This window comes from Pituophis catenifer, unplaced genomic scaffold (genome assembly GCF_029215685.1).
Source record: "Pituophis catenifer annectens isolate HBS135680 unplaced genomic scaffold, rPitCat1.0.hap2 SCAF_3, whole genome shotgun sequence".
In the NCBI taxonomy this organism is placed as follows: domain Eukaryota; kingdom Metazoa; phylum Chordata; class Lepidosauria; order Squamata; family Colubridae; genus Pituophis; species Pituophis catenifer.
Genome location: NW_027256883.1, coordinates 86643313 through 86657595, shown reverse-complemented (window position 1 = coordinate 86657595; position 14283 = coordinate 86643313). Strand labels below are relative to the sequence as shown.

Sequence of the window (14283 nt, the reverse complement as noted above, 5' to 3'; positions counted from 1 at the left end):
ACCAAGCTATTTCAGTATATAACATGATCATTATTAAGAAATTGAGTTAAGAAATTTCTGTAAGAGTCATACAACATTTTATGCTTACAGAGATGGAGAAGATCTGGATAGTCAAGGAGAAGGGAGCAGTCAACCTGATACTATTTCAATCGCATCACGAACCTCCCAAAATACATTGGATAGTGATAAGGTAAGCCAAAGATAATGAATTTGATTGTTTCCTTTGTTATTTAGCACAACTTACAATGAAATCATGCACACATTTTTCTCCCAGTGAACATAAATGAGCTTCCAGAACCCAGAAATTAGAAACCTGAAGCTTTTTTAAGAATTGGATTTTATCTTCATTTTTATATCCTCTGATCTCCAGTAAATTCAGAACTGCTTGTATATGTCTTCCAGATGGTCAATAGCGCTAAGCTATTAATGCTCGTGTTCCTTTAGTTTCAGCTATGAAAATTAGATCCTTTCAGTTTGTGCAACACCATTCACATAGATGAAAAACATATTTATACGCTTAAAGAGAACATAGGCATTTGTACAATTACAGAGAAAGGAGGTGCTTGTTTCCCCATCAGTTGAGGGTTGTGTGCAGTGGTGAAATCTAAAATTTGTTACTCCTGGTTCTGTGGGCGTGGCTTGGGGGTAATGTGGGCGTGGCCATTTTTAAAAAAACTTTTAAAACCATTTTTTTCTACAATCTCTTCGGCAAAGAGGTTATAAAAAAATGCTTTCAAAGGCTCTGACGATCCCAGCTGAGTTGCCTGATCAGCAGAGGCTCTTTTTCTTTCAAAAGCCTCTGCCGATCAGGCAACTCAGCTGGGATCATCAGAGGCTTTTAAAAGTATGAGCCGCACAATCAACAGAGGCTTTTTTTTTTTTTACTTTTAAAAGCATTTTTTCAGCCGAAGAGATTGTAGAAAAAATGCTTTTAAAATGTTTTTTAAAAGCCTCTGATGATCACGCAGCTCAGCAAGGCATGGGGTGGGGGGGGGCACGCAGGGATTTTTGATACCGGTTCTCCAAACCACCTGCCTCCATCGCTACCAGATTGGGCAATCCGGTCTGAACCGGGAGCATTTCACCCCTGGGGGTGTGTGTGTGTGTGTATGTGTGTGATTATGTGAGATAGGATAGGGGCAAGAAAAGGAGCAGAACATGCCCCTGCTCTGATAGAGAGGCTTTCTTCTTTAGTCAGCCTTCTCGTTTGAAAAGCAAATTACTGAAGATGCATCTGACTCTACCCCTTTGGCCTAATGTTATCCTTCAAAAAACTTTCATGAAGTGAGATGCTTCTTGCTCTACAGACGTAGCTTTTTGATCTTAGAGGATGCTGTTTAAGAGTCCCTAAGTGCTTGTACAACTAGCAAAACTTTAAAATTCTTCTATCGTAATGAACAATAAACCACATCATGGCTTCTGGTATTTTGGCTTGGTACAAAATACTGGGTTGATTAATTTATGCTTTTAACATTTCTATTAAAACTAAATGGCCAGAGACAGATTTATACCCCTAATAAGACATGCCAAGATTTAAAACTTCCATGGTCTATATTTCTATGCAGATAATCATAGTTATAATTCTATTAAGAATTTTATGTAAATAAAAGTGAAGATCAAATTTAGGTAGGTCACTCCTTAATTGGGGGCTTCTTAGTGCTTTTTGGTGTGTTTTTTAATTATCAAGCTAAAAGAAAAATGAGTTAAATTTCTTATATTGAAAAAGCTTATATCTCTGGCAATATAGATACCAAGCCTCAGTTTATGCTTGTAGATAATACTAAAAGCCAATTGTCAGCCCCTCTTCATCCAGTACATTAATGTGAAAGAAGCTGTGATTTATCTAACAGTATAAGTTCATGATTCTTGTTCATTAATTGGTCATTCTATCACTTAAATAAAAGTGTATGATTTCCAGAAATACTTTCTGTTCCCTTATTTTGCTTAGATTTTCCTTATTTTGCTTAGAAATTAGATTTTAAAAGGCTTTTTAAAAGTCATACAAAACCTGAGTGAAGTTTCTTGGCTTGTTTAGTTATTTTAAAGGAATAAAGAAGAAGTTATTAAGAATCCCTGGGGCTCTTTGTTTGTTTGTTTGTAGTTGTAGCAGCTGGAAGCATTTCTATATTGAGGAAGTGCATTTAGCCTCTTCTATTTTAAGAAACAAATTTCACTTTTCTGCCTTAATAACCTTGGAATGAAACTTTAGAGGGAAGATTCATGACTTCTGCACTTTGAATGAAAGTTTGGAGAAGTCCATAAGGCCACATTACCCTTGCTTTGCTATTCATCTTTGGAACATTTCCTTACAAATGTCTTTTTTATATGCTTCAGACACACAGGTCCTATCCAAGCATTGCGAATGCAACCAGTAACAGCTTGATCAGTCTGCACAATCTTAATGCTTGGTGATGTTTACTAACCTCATTTTTCGCTGCAGATGTTCATCCTAAGTGTAGTTGGCAGCATCAGGGAAGCCTTCCAAGATACAACTGCACTTGTGTTGTCTTCCATGTGATCCAGGATTCTAATAATGCTTCCTGGCTTATGGAAACCAATATGACCGCAGTTGTATTAAGAAATACTTCACTGCATACATCTGTAGTAAAAGTGTGAATGACTGAAGAAAAAAGAAATTGCTGGAGTAAAGTTGATGGAGGAAGGGGGTGGTTGGATGCTTCTTATTTGTAATATCTTCTCCTTTTGTAAAACTTCTCCTGAGAAAATGTCATATATTTGAGGAAAATGGCAACTGTGTATAGATGGATACCACTTAACTGTATTTCATCTTGGCCAGGATCCCATGGAGTATCATGATGCTTGAATAATAGGGATGAGAATGGAATATGGGTTTCCCACATGGAGACCAATAGCATATGCAGAATTTAGAGTATGTGTTGTCTTCTGATTGAAATTTATAGCTTTCTGAGGTTTGGAGGATTGGAAAATTCGTTAGGAGTATTTCTCAGATGATATCTTCCCAGTTTGGCAGTTTGAAATTGTTTTACCGAGAAATTTTACGTTTAAATGTACGCAAAGCAAGAATTTCATTATTAAATAACAGTCCTTCCTCTCCCATTAGCCATTCACTCCTTTCTTCCAATCTTCCTTCCTATGTTCCTCCCTTCTTTCCTTCTGGTTATACCCCACTATTTATTACTAAAAAGCCAATCTTCTAATGTGGACATCACTATATTTTTTGCTATTTCAATTTGCATCTGCACTACACTAACAAGGCCAATTTTGTATTATTTATTCAGGATGATTCAAACACAAATTTTCTATTTGCAGCATTCTTTCCTTAGAAGATGTACATATTGGCTTGTTGTTTTGTGGTCAGACTCTAAATCAAAAAGGCCCCTTTCTCAGACCGCTTCAGGAATACAGCTGTTTTCAATTGTTTCTGACTCCAATCTAAGGGAAGTAATATAAAAATAAATCATTTTTAAAAGCCCCAAGGGCTTTTTTTGCCTGTCTACCCTTTCCACCCCCAAATAAATTATCTTTTGACATAATTTTGAGTGGATGGAGTGCTAATATAAGCAGAGCATAATGGGTGTGGATGAAGAAGGGTACCCCGCATACACTTAAGGGGGGAAGGCAACATGTTTCTGAAAATGCACACCTCTTAACTTGAATGGAAATTATCCTGAGAGATTACGTGGGAACAATTCCTGCCTGTGTCTTGATGGATAGAAGCTGATTTATTTTGCTTCATTATGAGAAACATACATCGTCTTTTCTCTTTACCCTCTCCCCCTTCCCACTTTCAAAACTAGGATCAGAAAGCCAAGCTTTTACAATCTGTGATCATGGGAAAGTTTTGGGATAATTCCAGCTAGACTAACTGAAGTTATAATACAATATTTAGAAAGGAAGTGGAAAATTACTGTACATTTATTTTTCTTTTATTTATTTATAAGGATTGTCTGATGAACTAGAAAGATACACCTTAGCTCTCGATGACCAGAGACGTACCAAAAAGTAATATTCAAAAAAATGAATTGATTGCATCCCTTTTGTAATGCAAATTACCAAGAGAAATACATCCCTAATCCAGACCACATAGTGCATTATTCAAAGCTCAGAAGTGAAATCAAATTCTGATTTTTGTATTATGTAATTTCAATGTATTATGTAATTTCCTATTTATTTTGGAATTTAAGAAAGGTAAAGTGTAAGTTTATAACCAAATTATAAATTCAAAAAGATGTGTTCTTTTCAGAAATTTTCAATACATTTCAATAAAAGGAAAACCTTTTTTATTACTGGATGACTAGAGGAATACTTAGGTAGTGGCATAATGTACCATGAATTTTCTAGGGGAATCTATTTCAGTTATTATAAAATCACTGAATATTTTTGCATATAATGTAATATATAATGTAATGTAAAAACCTTATTAGAATATCTTTTAATGACAATGATTTATGTTGACATTTCTTTGTGAATGTCTTATAAAACTTAATGTAAATTAAATAATGTAAATTATTTATCAGCTTTTCAATATTTTTCTTATTAAACTTATACCTGTTCTCGCTGAGAGGGCAGAGATAGATACTCATAAGAATTGAAAAAGAACAATTATGTAACGACTATCACATATAATGCAAAGTGAGAATTGTGTTAATGTCACTAGCTGTTCAGTTTGTTATGGAACCACTTCAGATGGTCAAAAAAATTATCTAGATGGGTAGATACGAACGAATTCTTCAACAGGGGTGTTTTAATCAGTATGGGCCAAATTTATTTAATGTGTTTTAAATTGTTTTTTACATTTTATATTATATGTGTTTTATCTTTGGCTGTTCACCGCCCTGAGTCCTTCGGGAGTAGGGTGGTATATAAATCCAAAATAAACTAAAAACTAAACTAAACACAGAACACAGAGGCTTCTTTTTTGTTTCCTTTTTCTACAGTTATCTGGTGGTTGTGAGCTGACAGTGGTCATCCATGACTTTACAGCATGCAACAGCAATGAACTCACAATCCGTCGTGGTCAGACAGTAGAAGTGCTGGAGAGACCTCATGATAAACCTGACTGGTGTCTAGTACGGACTACTGACCGATCTCCAGCTGCAGAAGGACTAGTACCATGTGGTTCTCTCTGCATTGCCCATTCTAGAAGTAGTATGGAGATGGAAGGCATCTTTAACCACAAAGGTAAGAGAATTAAGTTTTCCAGTTGTCTGTTTTTTCCTCTCCCTGTACTTTTATTTAACAGTGCTGTGGTGGATATTATAAAAAATGAGGGTAGTGCAATTTAGGACTACTTAGTTTACATAGGATGAGACTTTGTGTAACTTTTTTGTACATTACAAACTATGAGTGTTGGGTTGGGTTGTTGCTTGTTTCATTGAGGCCTTCTATAAAGTGTAACATGATTATATTTTTAGCAGATTTGTATGACTGTCCATCTTAAACACGACTCTGGGGGCCCACAATAATAAAACCTAGTACCTATAAAACCTTTTACATAGGGTGCCACTGAATTTTTCATGGTAGAAAAATTAAATATATCTAATAATTTAAATCAGCTTATTAACTTGTTGACTGTATTACATGCATTCTCAAAAAAAGAGAAAATGTTTTGTAGAGATCTCAAAGGCAAAAGCATAAGTGTAAATGATCAATTTGTTGCCAAAGTATTATTTGTTATTGATATGATCGATCAGGAAGTCAACAGATTGACATCTTAACGATATTGGCCTCCTGCACTTTTCCCCAGTTAATTGCAAGAAGTAAAGCTAAACGTTTCTTATTGTGCCATATATATTACAGAGAAATGGGAGGGGCCTGTTCTTTCAGTTTGCCCTATCCCCGGAAAAGGCAAAAGATACAAGAAAGACATGCATTTGTGCTTTCCTGTAAAAGCTAGCTGCATATGCAAGACAGATTTTTCCCCTGAATTCTTTATACATACCAAAGTGTCTGAGTAGACAATTTCAGTGGTCATCACAGATAACACTAGCCTTTTAAGTCAAGTCAAGATTTATAGATTCCTGTACTTGAGAATATTTGGCTGCCTAAGGAAATTGTATAGAACCATCAAAAATGATATTTATACATACATGGTTTGTGCTTCTAATACTGCAACCTCTGCTTTGTTTCCAATCTATAGTTCTTTCCACATCTTCCTCCTTGTCTTTATAACATAAAGCTGATAGAAAAGTCACTGCTTCTCCTAGAAGGGAGATTTAAACTGAAAGTAATATTTTTTTTCCTCCATGGGGCAGGAAGAAATCTTAAGCCCTACCATCTAACTAGAAAGAGTTGGTTAAATATTTTCTTTTAGCTCCATCTTTGGTGGCCAAGAATGTTCCTCTGTTCTGCTCTTGATGAGTTTTAACAGTTCACATTTAAGTAGTTGTTTGATTTGTAATTGACCGTCTTCTGAACACCTTGAAGCAATTCCCAAGGCTTTCAATTCGTTTACCATAAAATTCATTATACAATAAAGCAAAAAAAAAAAAAAAGTTAGAAGTTGATTGTATCGGGGGGGGGGGAGAAACGGACACACAATGAAATTTAAGTTATTCTTCACTCATGGAGAAAAATGGTCTTTGAATAGTTTGCAGTCAAAGAAATTAACTTTCAGCCAAGCATATAAAAAGTATTATTATTTGAAAAGCTGGAAAGCAAGATGAAATAATATCTTTAATGCTTTCCAAAAGTCTTTATCTCCTAATCATTCAGTTTTTGCAAGCTAGCTAATTTTTATCTGGGAGGGAGGGGATGCAAATTTCAGCAAACAGCACAATCTTTGTGTTAGTAACTAAAGATGTTAAATTCTACTGAATGCAGCTGGTAATACTGGAACTGTAATACATTATATAGCAAGGACAATAAAACCCTATTCTGTCCTGTTTTTTCATGTAGTACTGATTCTGAAATGATTTGAGGAGGCTCCCTTCTTAATGAGAGTAAAAGTGGGGGGGAGGTTGGCTTACTACAGTTAAGACAAGGGTGGACAAAAGGATCAAACTGGCTGGCTATAATAATTCTTTGCTGCTGAGTTCACAACCAAGAACACCCTCTTTTGTTCCTTAAAGAAGAACAGTATCATAAATAAAATTCCTGGCAATTTATGTAAACACAGTCTTTAAGCATTGCAGCTAGATATTTGACTTTTCTCTTCTGGGATTGGGTGGCCTTTGAAACTGAGAAATTTGGCATGATAATTCATGTTGCATCTTCCTTGAAATGACCGTTGATTAAATAGTAGAAAAAATAGGAAGATAACCTGTTTTAAACTATAAGATTATTATATCTAAGCAAAAGATATCTTTTCCATTTTCATTGAAAAATATAGTGCTAAAACTCTCTCTAGGTTTCTGCAGTCATGGATGTATAATTATGGTTTTACCGTTTTATTTCATGCGTTCATCAGAGAAATATTTTTTAAAATTAAAAAACCTTAAGCATACATTGGGAAGATTAGATAAGTTAAATAGACTAAAGATATATATTATACAACCTTGTTGGGTTACTGTGTTCGTTCTTTGGGAATGCATTGTCTTCTGTGCTCAAGATATTCCTCATGGAATGGGACAACTCACTGCAGCCAACTTGCAATGACCAATTTTCCACGGGGCAACTCGCCATGACCAATTCACTGTGGAACAATTTGCCAGAGAATAATTCAACAATTTAATGTAATTATTTTTTGTCATTCACATTTCATTTTGTCTCTCGTTTTGCATCCTTTTTTAATAATTCTATTCCACCATTTCTTCAATAGTGTAATTCTTGTCCCTCAGCAAGTTGGCCATGATGATGGAAAAGATAATCAAATAACGAATCACCAAACACCTAGAAGCAAACCAAGTAACCAAAAGCCAACATGGGTTTGTCAAAAACAGATCATGCCAGACTAATCTTATTGCATTCTTTGACAAAGTGACAAAATTAGTGGACCAGAGGAATGCTGTCGATATAATTTACTTGGACTTCAGTAAAGCATTTGATAAAGTAGACCATAACCTACTACTAGATAAAGAAGAAAAATGTGGGTTAGACAGCATTACCACCAGATGGATTCGTAACTGGCTGACCAACCTCACTCAACGTGTAGTCCTCAATGGAACTGCATCTACATGGAGGGAAGTATGCAGTGGAGTACCCCAGGGCTCTGTTTTAGGCCCAGTGCTCTTCAACATCTTCATCAATGACTTGGACGAGGGGATAGATGGGGAACTCATCAGATTTGCAGATGACACCAAGCTAGCGGGAATAGCCAACACTCCAGAAGATAGGTTCAAGATACAGAAGGATCTTGACAGACTTGAACATTGGGCGCTATCTAACAAAATGAAATTCAACAGTGAAAAAAGCAAGGTTCTACATTTAAGAAAGAAAAACAAAATGCACAGGTACCGTATATGTGGTACCTTGCTCAATAGTAGTAACTGTGAGAGGGATCTTGGAGTCTTGGTGGACAACCATTTAGATATGAGCCAGCAGTGTGCAGCAGCTGCCAAAAAAGCCAACACAGTTCTGGACTGCATAAGCAGAGGGATAGAATCAAGAACACATGAAGTGTTAATACACTTTATAATGCCTTGGTAAGACCACACTTGGAATATTGCATTCAGTTTTGGTCGCCACAATGTAAAAAAGATGTTGAGACTCTAGAAAGAGTGCAGAGAAGGGCAACAAAGATGATTAGAGGACTGGAGGCTAAAACATATGAAGAACGGTTTCAGGAACTGGGTATGTCTAGTTTAATGAAGAGAAGGACTAGGGGAGACATGATAGCAGTGTTCCAATATCTCAGGGGTTGCCACAAAGAAGAGGGAGTCAAACTATTCTTCAAAGCACCTGAGGGTAGAACAAGAAGCAATGGGTGGAAACTGTTCAAGGAGAGAAGCAATTTAGAACTAAGAAATTTTCTGACAGTTAGAACAATTAATAAGTGGAACAACTTGCCTGCAGAAGTTGTGAATGCCCCAACACTGGAAATTTTTAAGAAGATGTTGGATAACCATTTGTCTGAAGTGGTGTAGGGTTTCCTGCCTGGGCAGGGGTTGGACTAGAAGACCTCCAAGGTCCCTTCCAACTCTGTTATTCTATTCTATTCTATTCTATTCTATTCTATTCTATTCTATTCTATTCTATTCTATTCTATTCTATTCTATTCTATTCTATTCTATGCTGTGGTGAATTATCGATCAAAAAGGTGCTTTTTTCAAGAGGCAACTGGACTTCCTCGTTTTTCTTATCCAAAGGATAATTTTCTTATCCTTCGCTTCTCATCCAAGAAGCTCTGCCTAAGGAATCTTTCCTTCAATAGGTAGAAAACCTAATTTGAAGAACAAAAAGATATACACTCTTGATGGAACAAAATTTGATACCTTAGGACATCTTGTAAGGCTAAGACCTAATAAATCACTAATAGCAATAGCACTTAGACTTATATACCACTTCGTAGTGCTTTACAGCCCTCTCTAAGCAGTTTACAGAGTCAGCATATTTCCCCCCCAACAATCTGGGTCCTCATTACCAACCTCGGAAGGATGAAAGGCTGAATTAACCATGAGCCAGTCAAAATTGAACTCCTGGCAGTGGGCTGATTGGCCTTTAATGCTGTATTTTAACCACTACTTCATCACAGCTCTTGTCACACAACTAAATCCTGGTTGCATCTATCAATGGTTATTAAAGAACTCAAATATGACTCGTAGCAAAATATGTAACTTGTCCTATAAATAAGCTCAGTGCCAGAGGAGTAGATGGTAGCCAACCATCGCTAGTTTTTAAAAATGAATCCAAGGGAGTTCTAGGAAACTACAGGCCAATAAGATTAATATCTTTTTCAAGCAAATTGGAACGATAGAAGAAAAAACATTGTGGCTGTCCCAGAGGCAGATCACATCAATCTTATAAAATTCTTTCAGAATTTTAACAGACATGGGTGACATTATGTACTTGGATTTTCAAAAAAATTGACATAGTTTTTCATCAAAGTACCTGAGTAATTCAGTCATGGGATTGGAGATTCTGCCTTTTTATGGATTGCTAACTAAGTCTTTAAAAAACCCAGAAAGCAAAGAATAGGAATAGTGTGAGCAATTGTCTTAATAGATGGAAATAAGAAATATATATTCTAAAGGATCTGTGTTGAAACCAGTCTGAAATACCCTGATGAGGACGAAGTCGTAAAATGATCTCAACTTTATTTTTTCTCCACTTACCATCTTATCACATGGGCTCTAAGAAGTTTTGGGGGGAGGTATACCTCCCTTTTGGTGTAAATATAAATATAGTAAAATTCAATTTTGTTAGGCCCTGGATAATCTGTTAGAAATTGCTGATGTTCTATTTGTGCTGTATGGACTGGAGCTGCTATGTGAATCCAAGCAGAATAGGAGACTCTGGGAATCTGCATTTGAGGACTCAACAGGACCAAAAAATAAGATTTTTTTAATGGAATGGACTGGCTGATGAAAAGGCTGCTGCATTTGGAAAGGACAAATCAGATGTCAGAGAAGAAAACTTGACAAAAGTACTGGAAAATTAAGAAGTTCGGGAGTCATTTTCCTTTCTTCTGTTCTGTTCTCTGGGCTAAAGTTACTCTGAAGTATGAAAGTACTGAAGTTGATTAGCAGAGTTAGCACATCAGAATCATGTTAAGGAATACCTGTATGAATCAGGGAAGAAGGAAGCAAAACATTTAAGAAACTAGAAAAGGAGGGCTCGAATATTTTTCCTAAAAGAGATTGGGATTGGGATTCTTTCACTTGGAAAAAGGCATTTAAGATGGGATAAGATTAGGGTGAATAAAATGAGAAGGGTTTTTTTTTTCTTCTCAAAACATTTGAAAACTATTGGCGATATAGAGATTCTATTCATTCATAGACATTCTGAAAACATTGGCCCTGAAGATTCAACATTACCTGCAAGCTAAAGGAGGAATATCAGTTGCAGAAGCACAGGCAAGGTGTTAGTTTCCACCATCACACACACATTTTGCTTTTGCCAGAGTTCGTAACTTACTGGGCTATATAAAAATGGATAAATATATCAAAGTTCCCAATCTTGGAAACTTTAAGACACATGGACTTCAATTCCCAGAATTTTCCAGAATTCTGGGAGTTGAAGTCTACATATCTTAAAAGTTGCCAAAATTGAGAGCCCCTGATATATGTTGTCAGCTGTCGGTGAGCACTGAGTCAATGTGCACATTTTTTCCTCAGTTGGATTTCTTTCTGCACATTCAATTTTAATTTTAATTAGTCATTATTTATACCATAGGCTGAGGTATATTTCTTGCTGTTCAGAACAAAATTTTCCAAACTGTTTCCATCTGGTTTTCTCTTGGCAAATTGAAAGTAACTGTAGATCTGGACATAGATGTTTTTTGTCAGATGTTTAAAGAGTTGCTTGCTTGAAGGGTTGCATGAGAAAAAATATTGGACACCTGAGCCTTCATAGGAGATAGACATTTACTCAAACTGTATAAGGAGACCTTGTAGCTGCCTTATTCATGCATTGCTGATTGCTCAAACAGTCTCTTTTATTTAAAGTATTTTCTGCTGCAGCTCTCTTTCTGTATATATAGACTTTATATATCCATGATGGCAGTGGTGGGATTCAACTAATTTAACAACCGGTTCCTGCCCTAATGATTTCTTCCAACAACCAGTTCACCAAACTGCTCAGAAATTTAACAACCGGTTCTCCCGAAGTGGTGCGAACTGGCTGAATCCCACCACTGCATGATGGCGAACCTATGGCACACGTACCGGAAGTGGCACACAGAGCCATCTCTCCGGGCATGCCAGCCGTTGCCCATTGCTCTTCTGGGTTCCGGCACGCACATGCACGCCGGCCAGTTGGTCTTCATGCACACATGTGGGCCAGAAACCAAAATACCAGGTGACCGGCACACATGCGCATGCTGGGAACCGGAAGCTTAGCTTCCCCGGCGCATGTATGCATGTCTGGGAACTGCTCTTCCGGGCTTCTGGCGTTCCTGCATGTGCGTGCAGGGAGTTGTTCTTCTGGTTTTCTGGTGTTTCCCATGCATGCCGCGCGCTCTCCCATTTCAGTACTCACTGCCGAAAAGTTTCGCCAACACTGCTATATATGAATTAAATTGTATACCATTAAAGTTGATTCTTCAGTGTTCTTTTTCAAACCGTAAACTTAGGGCTAAATTATTTGTGTGTGATACTCTCAATACAGGTAGTCCTTCACTTACAACAGTTCATTTAGTGACTGTTCAAATTTACAACGGCACTGAAAAAAGTGACTTATAAACGTTTTTCACACTTACGATCTTTGCAGTATCCCCATGGTCACATGATCAAAATTCAGGAGCTTGGTAACTGACTCATTTAAGATGATTGCAATCTTCCAGGGTCATGTGATCACCTTTTGTGACCTTTTAACAAGCAAAGTCAATGAGGAAGCCAGATGTCACTAATGTAACAACTGCAGTGATTCACTCAACAACTGTGGCAAGAAAGGTCATAAAATAGGACAAAGTTTCCTTAACAACTGTCTTGCTTAGCAAGAGAAATTTTGGGCTCAATTGTGGCTATATGTCAAGGACTACCTGTAGTAGCTAGTGTATCTACCTAACCCTCATACCTTAAAATCAGCAAATGTAGATTTAAGAATTGGGTTCAGAGTGCTGGAGCAAGCTGGCTGTGTCAGATACATCAAAGAAATTGACTTTTTATCATTAAACAGTGTGCTAAATCTTACTGACTAGTATACCTTAGTGGATCAGTTCTTAGATTTTTAATATTTCATTGTCAAGTTGAAATACTGTATTCTTATCCTCCCAAAGAAGTGCTACAGACATGTGCTTTTTCTGTATCTCTTATATTCCAGACCGTTTCTCTGATGATTTCCTTTTCTAGTTTGTCCTAATGTTTGAATTTAAAAGACTGATAAGTACTAACCTGTTACTTTCTTATAATCTGCAGCTCTAATCTATTTGATATGTCCTGTTCGTGCTTTTATAACATTACTATTTCTTTGATAATTGCTAAATAAGCGGATTTTTTTTTTTTCCCAAAGCTAAGAAATGTTTAAAAGTTAACTCCGCAATGTAATGAAGAATCTGCTTGAACTTCAGTTAGGCTAGTTACGGTATCACATCTGGCTGTTCCCAAGTGTGAGCCTGAAATCTGGAGTTGTGCTGGGGAGTGAGTCAGAGGATAGCATCCCCTGAAGGGAGTAGCTCTGCTGAAGACAAGGGAATTTACAAGAGCTGAAAGCTTAAATGCATTCTCTACCCCACCTCCTGGCCAAGGAGTACTTAGAGTGGAGAGGAACAGGAGAACACCAGCATAGCCTTTGTGTAGAAATTGTCTTCAGAAAAGTACAGCAGTGGTGTTAAGGATTTTACAGCCGCTACCATTTACCATGTCAGATAGAACTGACACTCTGCAATCTCATCATTCTCCATACTGTGGAAATGGACAGTCTGACAACTGTAAATACTGGATCCTGGACTTAGGTATACTCAAAATTTCTTGAAAGCTGGGATGCATGTTTCTGTGTGTTTGTGATACTTTTCCATTGCAGAAGCAAATGCATGTAAGATGAATAAATCAGAGCTTCCAAGTAGAATCAAATGTATTTCCAGTAGATTCTGGGAAATTGATAAGAAACTTTAGCAAATAAATGAAGACTGCTTCTACTTGTAGCAAGTTTTAAAAGAAAATGCACATCAGAAATGGGAAGACTAGCACTGGTGTAACGTATCACAAGCTGCCTAATTATATTTATGTGTAACCAAATCAAAATTAAATTAAAAATGTAATTCATGAAAATATCAGTGCTCAGTTAAATATCTTCTAGAAAATATACCACATCAAGTTAGACAAAAAAGGCTATTATTATATTTCCTTCATTGTGCACTTTGAATTAGATAGGTACAGAAAGTTGTACATTTGGTTCTTAGTAGTTTCGACTGTTTTAGTCTTTATGGAAAAGACAGCATGGAGGGGAGGGGTATTGATGAATGGATATGTATTTTGCACTTTCCTGCATGAAAAATAATGAATTCAAATAGAACTATATTAAATAATGTACTGGTTTTGTTTTCTGGTCACACAATAATAATAAAACCTTTTAAAATGTACCTTTAACATGGTTTGTGAAATGCTTGAGTACATTTTAATCTTGCCAGTGCATAAAAGCTGAAATATCTTTTGATAAAGCCTTTGAATGTATGTTTTCATTCTCATACATTGATTAAAATATATCCAGATATATTTGTATTTTTCTGCATATATTGATGGCAATAAACAACCTCAATATTCTGAA

The 14283-nt window shown here is 36.5% G+C and overlaps 1 protein-coding gene across 1 annotated transcript in view; it reads left to right on the top strand.

Moving 5' to 3' along the window:
* The window catches only part of TRIO (trio Rho guanine nucleotide exchange factor), a 255331-nt gene that overhangs the window by 182970 nt on the left and 58078 nt on the right, over window positions 1-14283 (top strand). The window contains exons 33-34 of the mRNA XM_070940772.1: window positions 91-190; window positions 4920-5163. Of these exons, the coding sequence (XP_070796873.1) occupies window positions 91-190; window positions 4920-5163 (344 nt within the window). The remainder of the gene's footprint in view (window positions 1-90; window positions 191-4919; window positions 5164-14283) is intronic.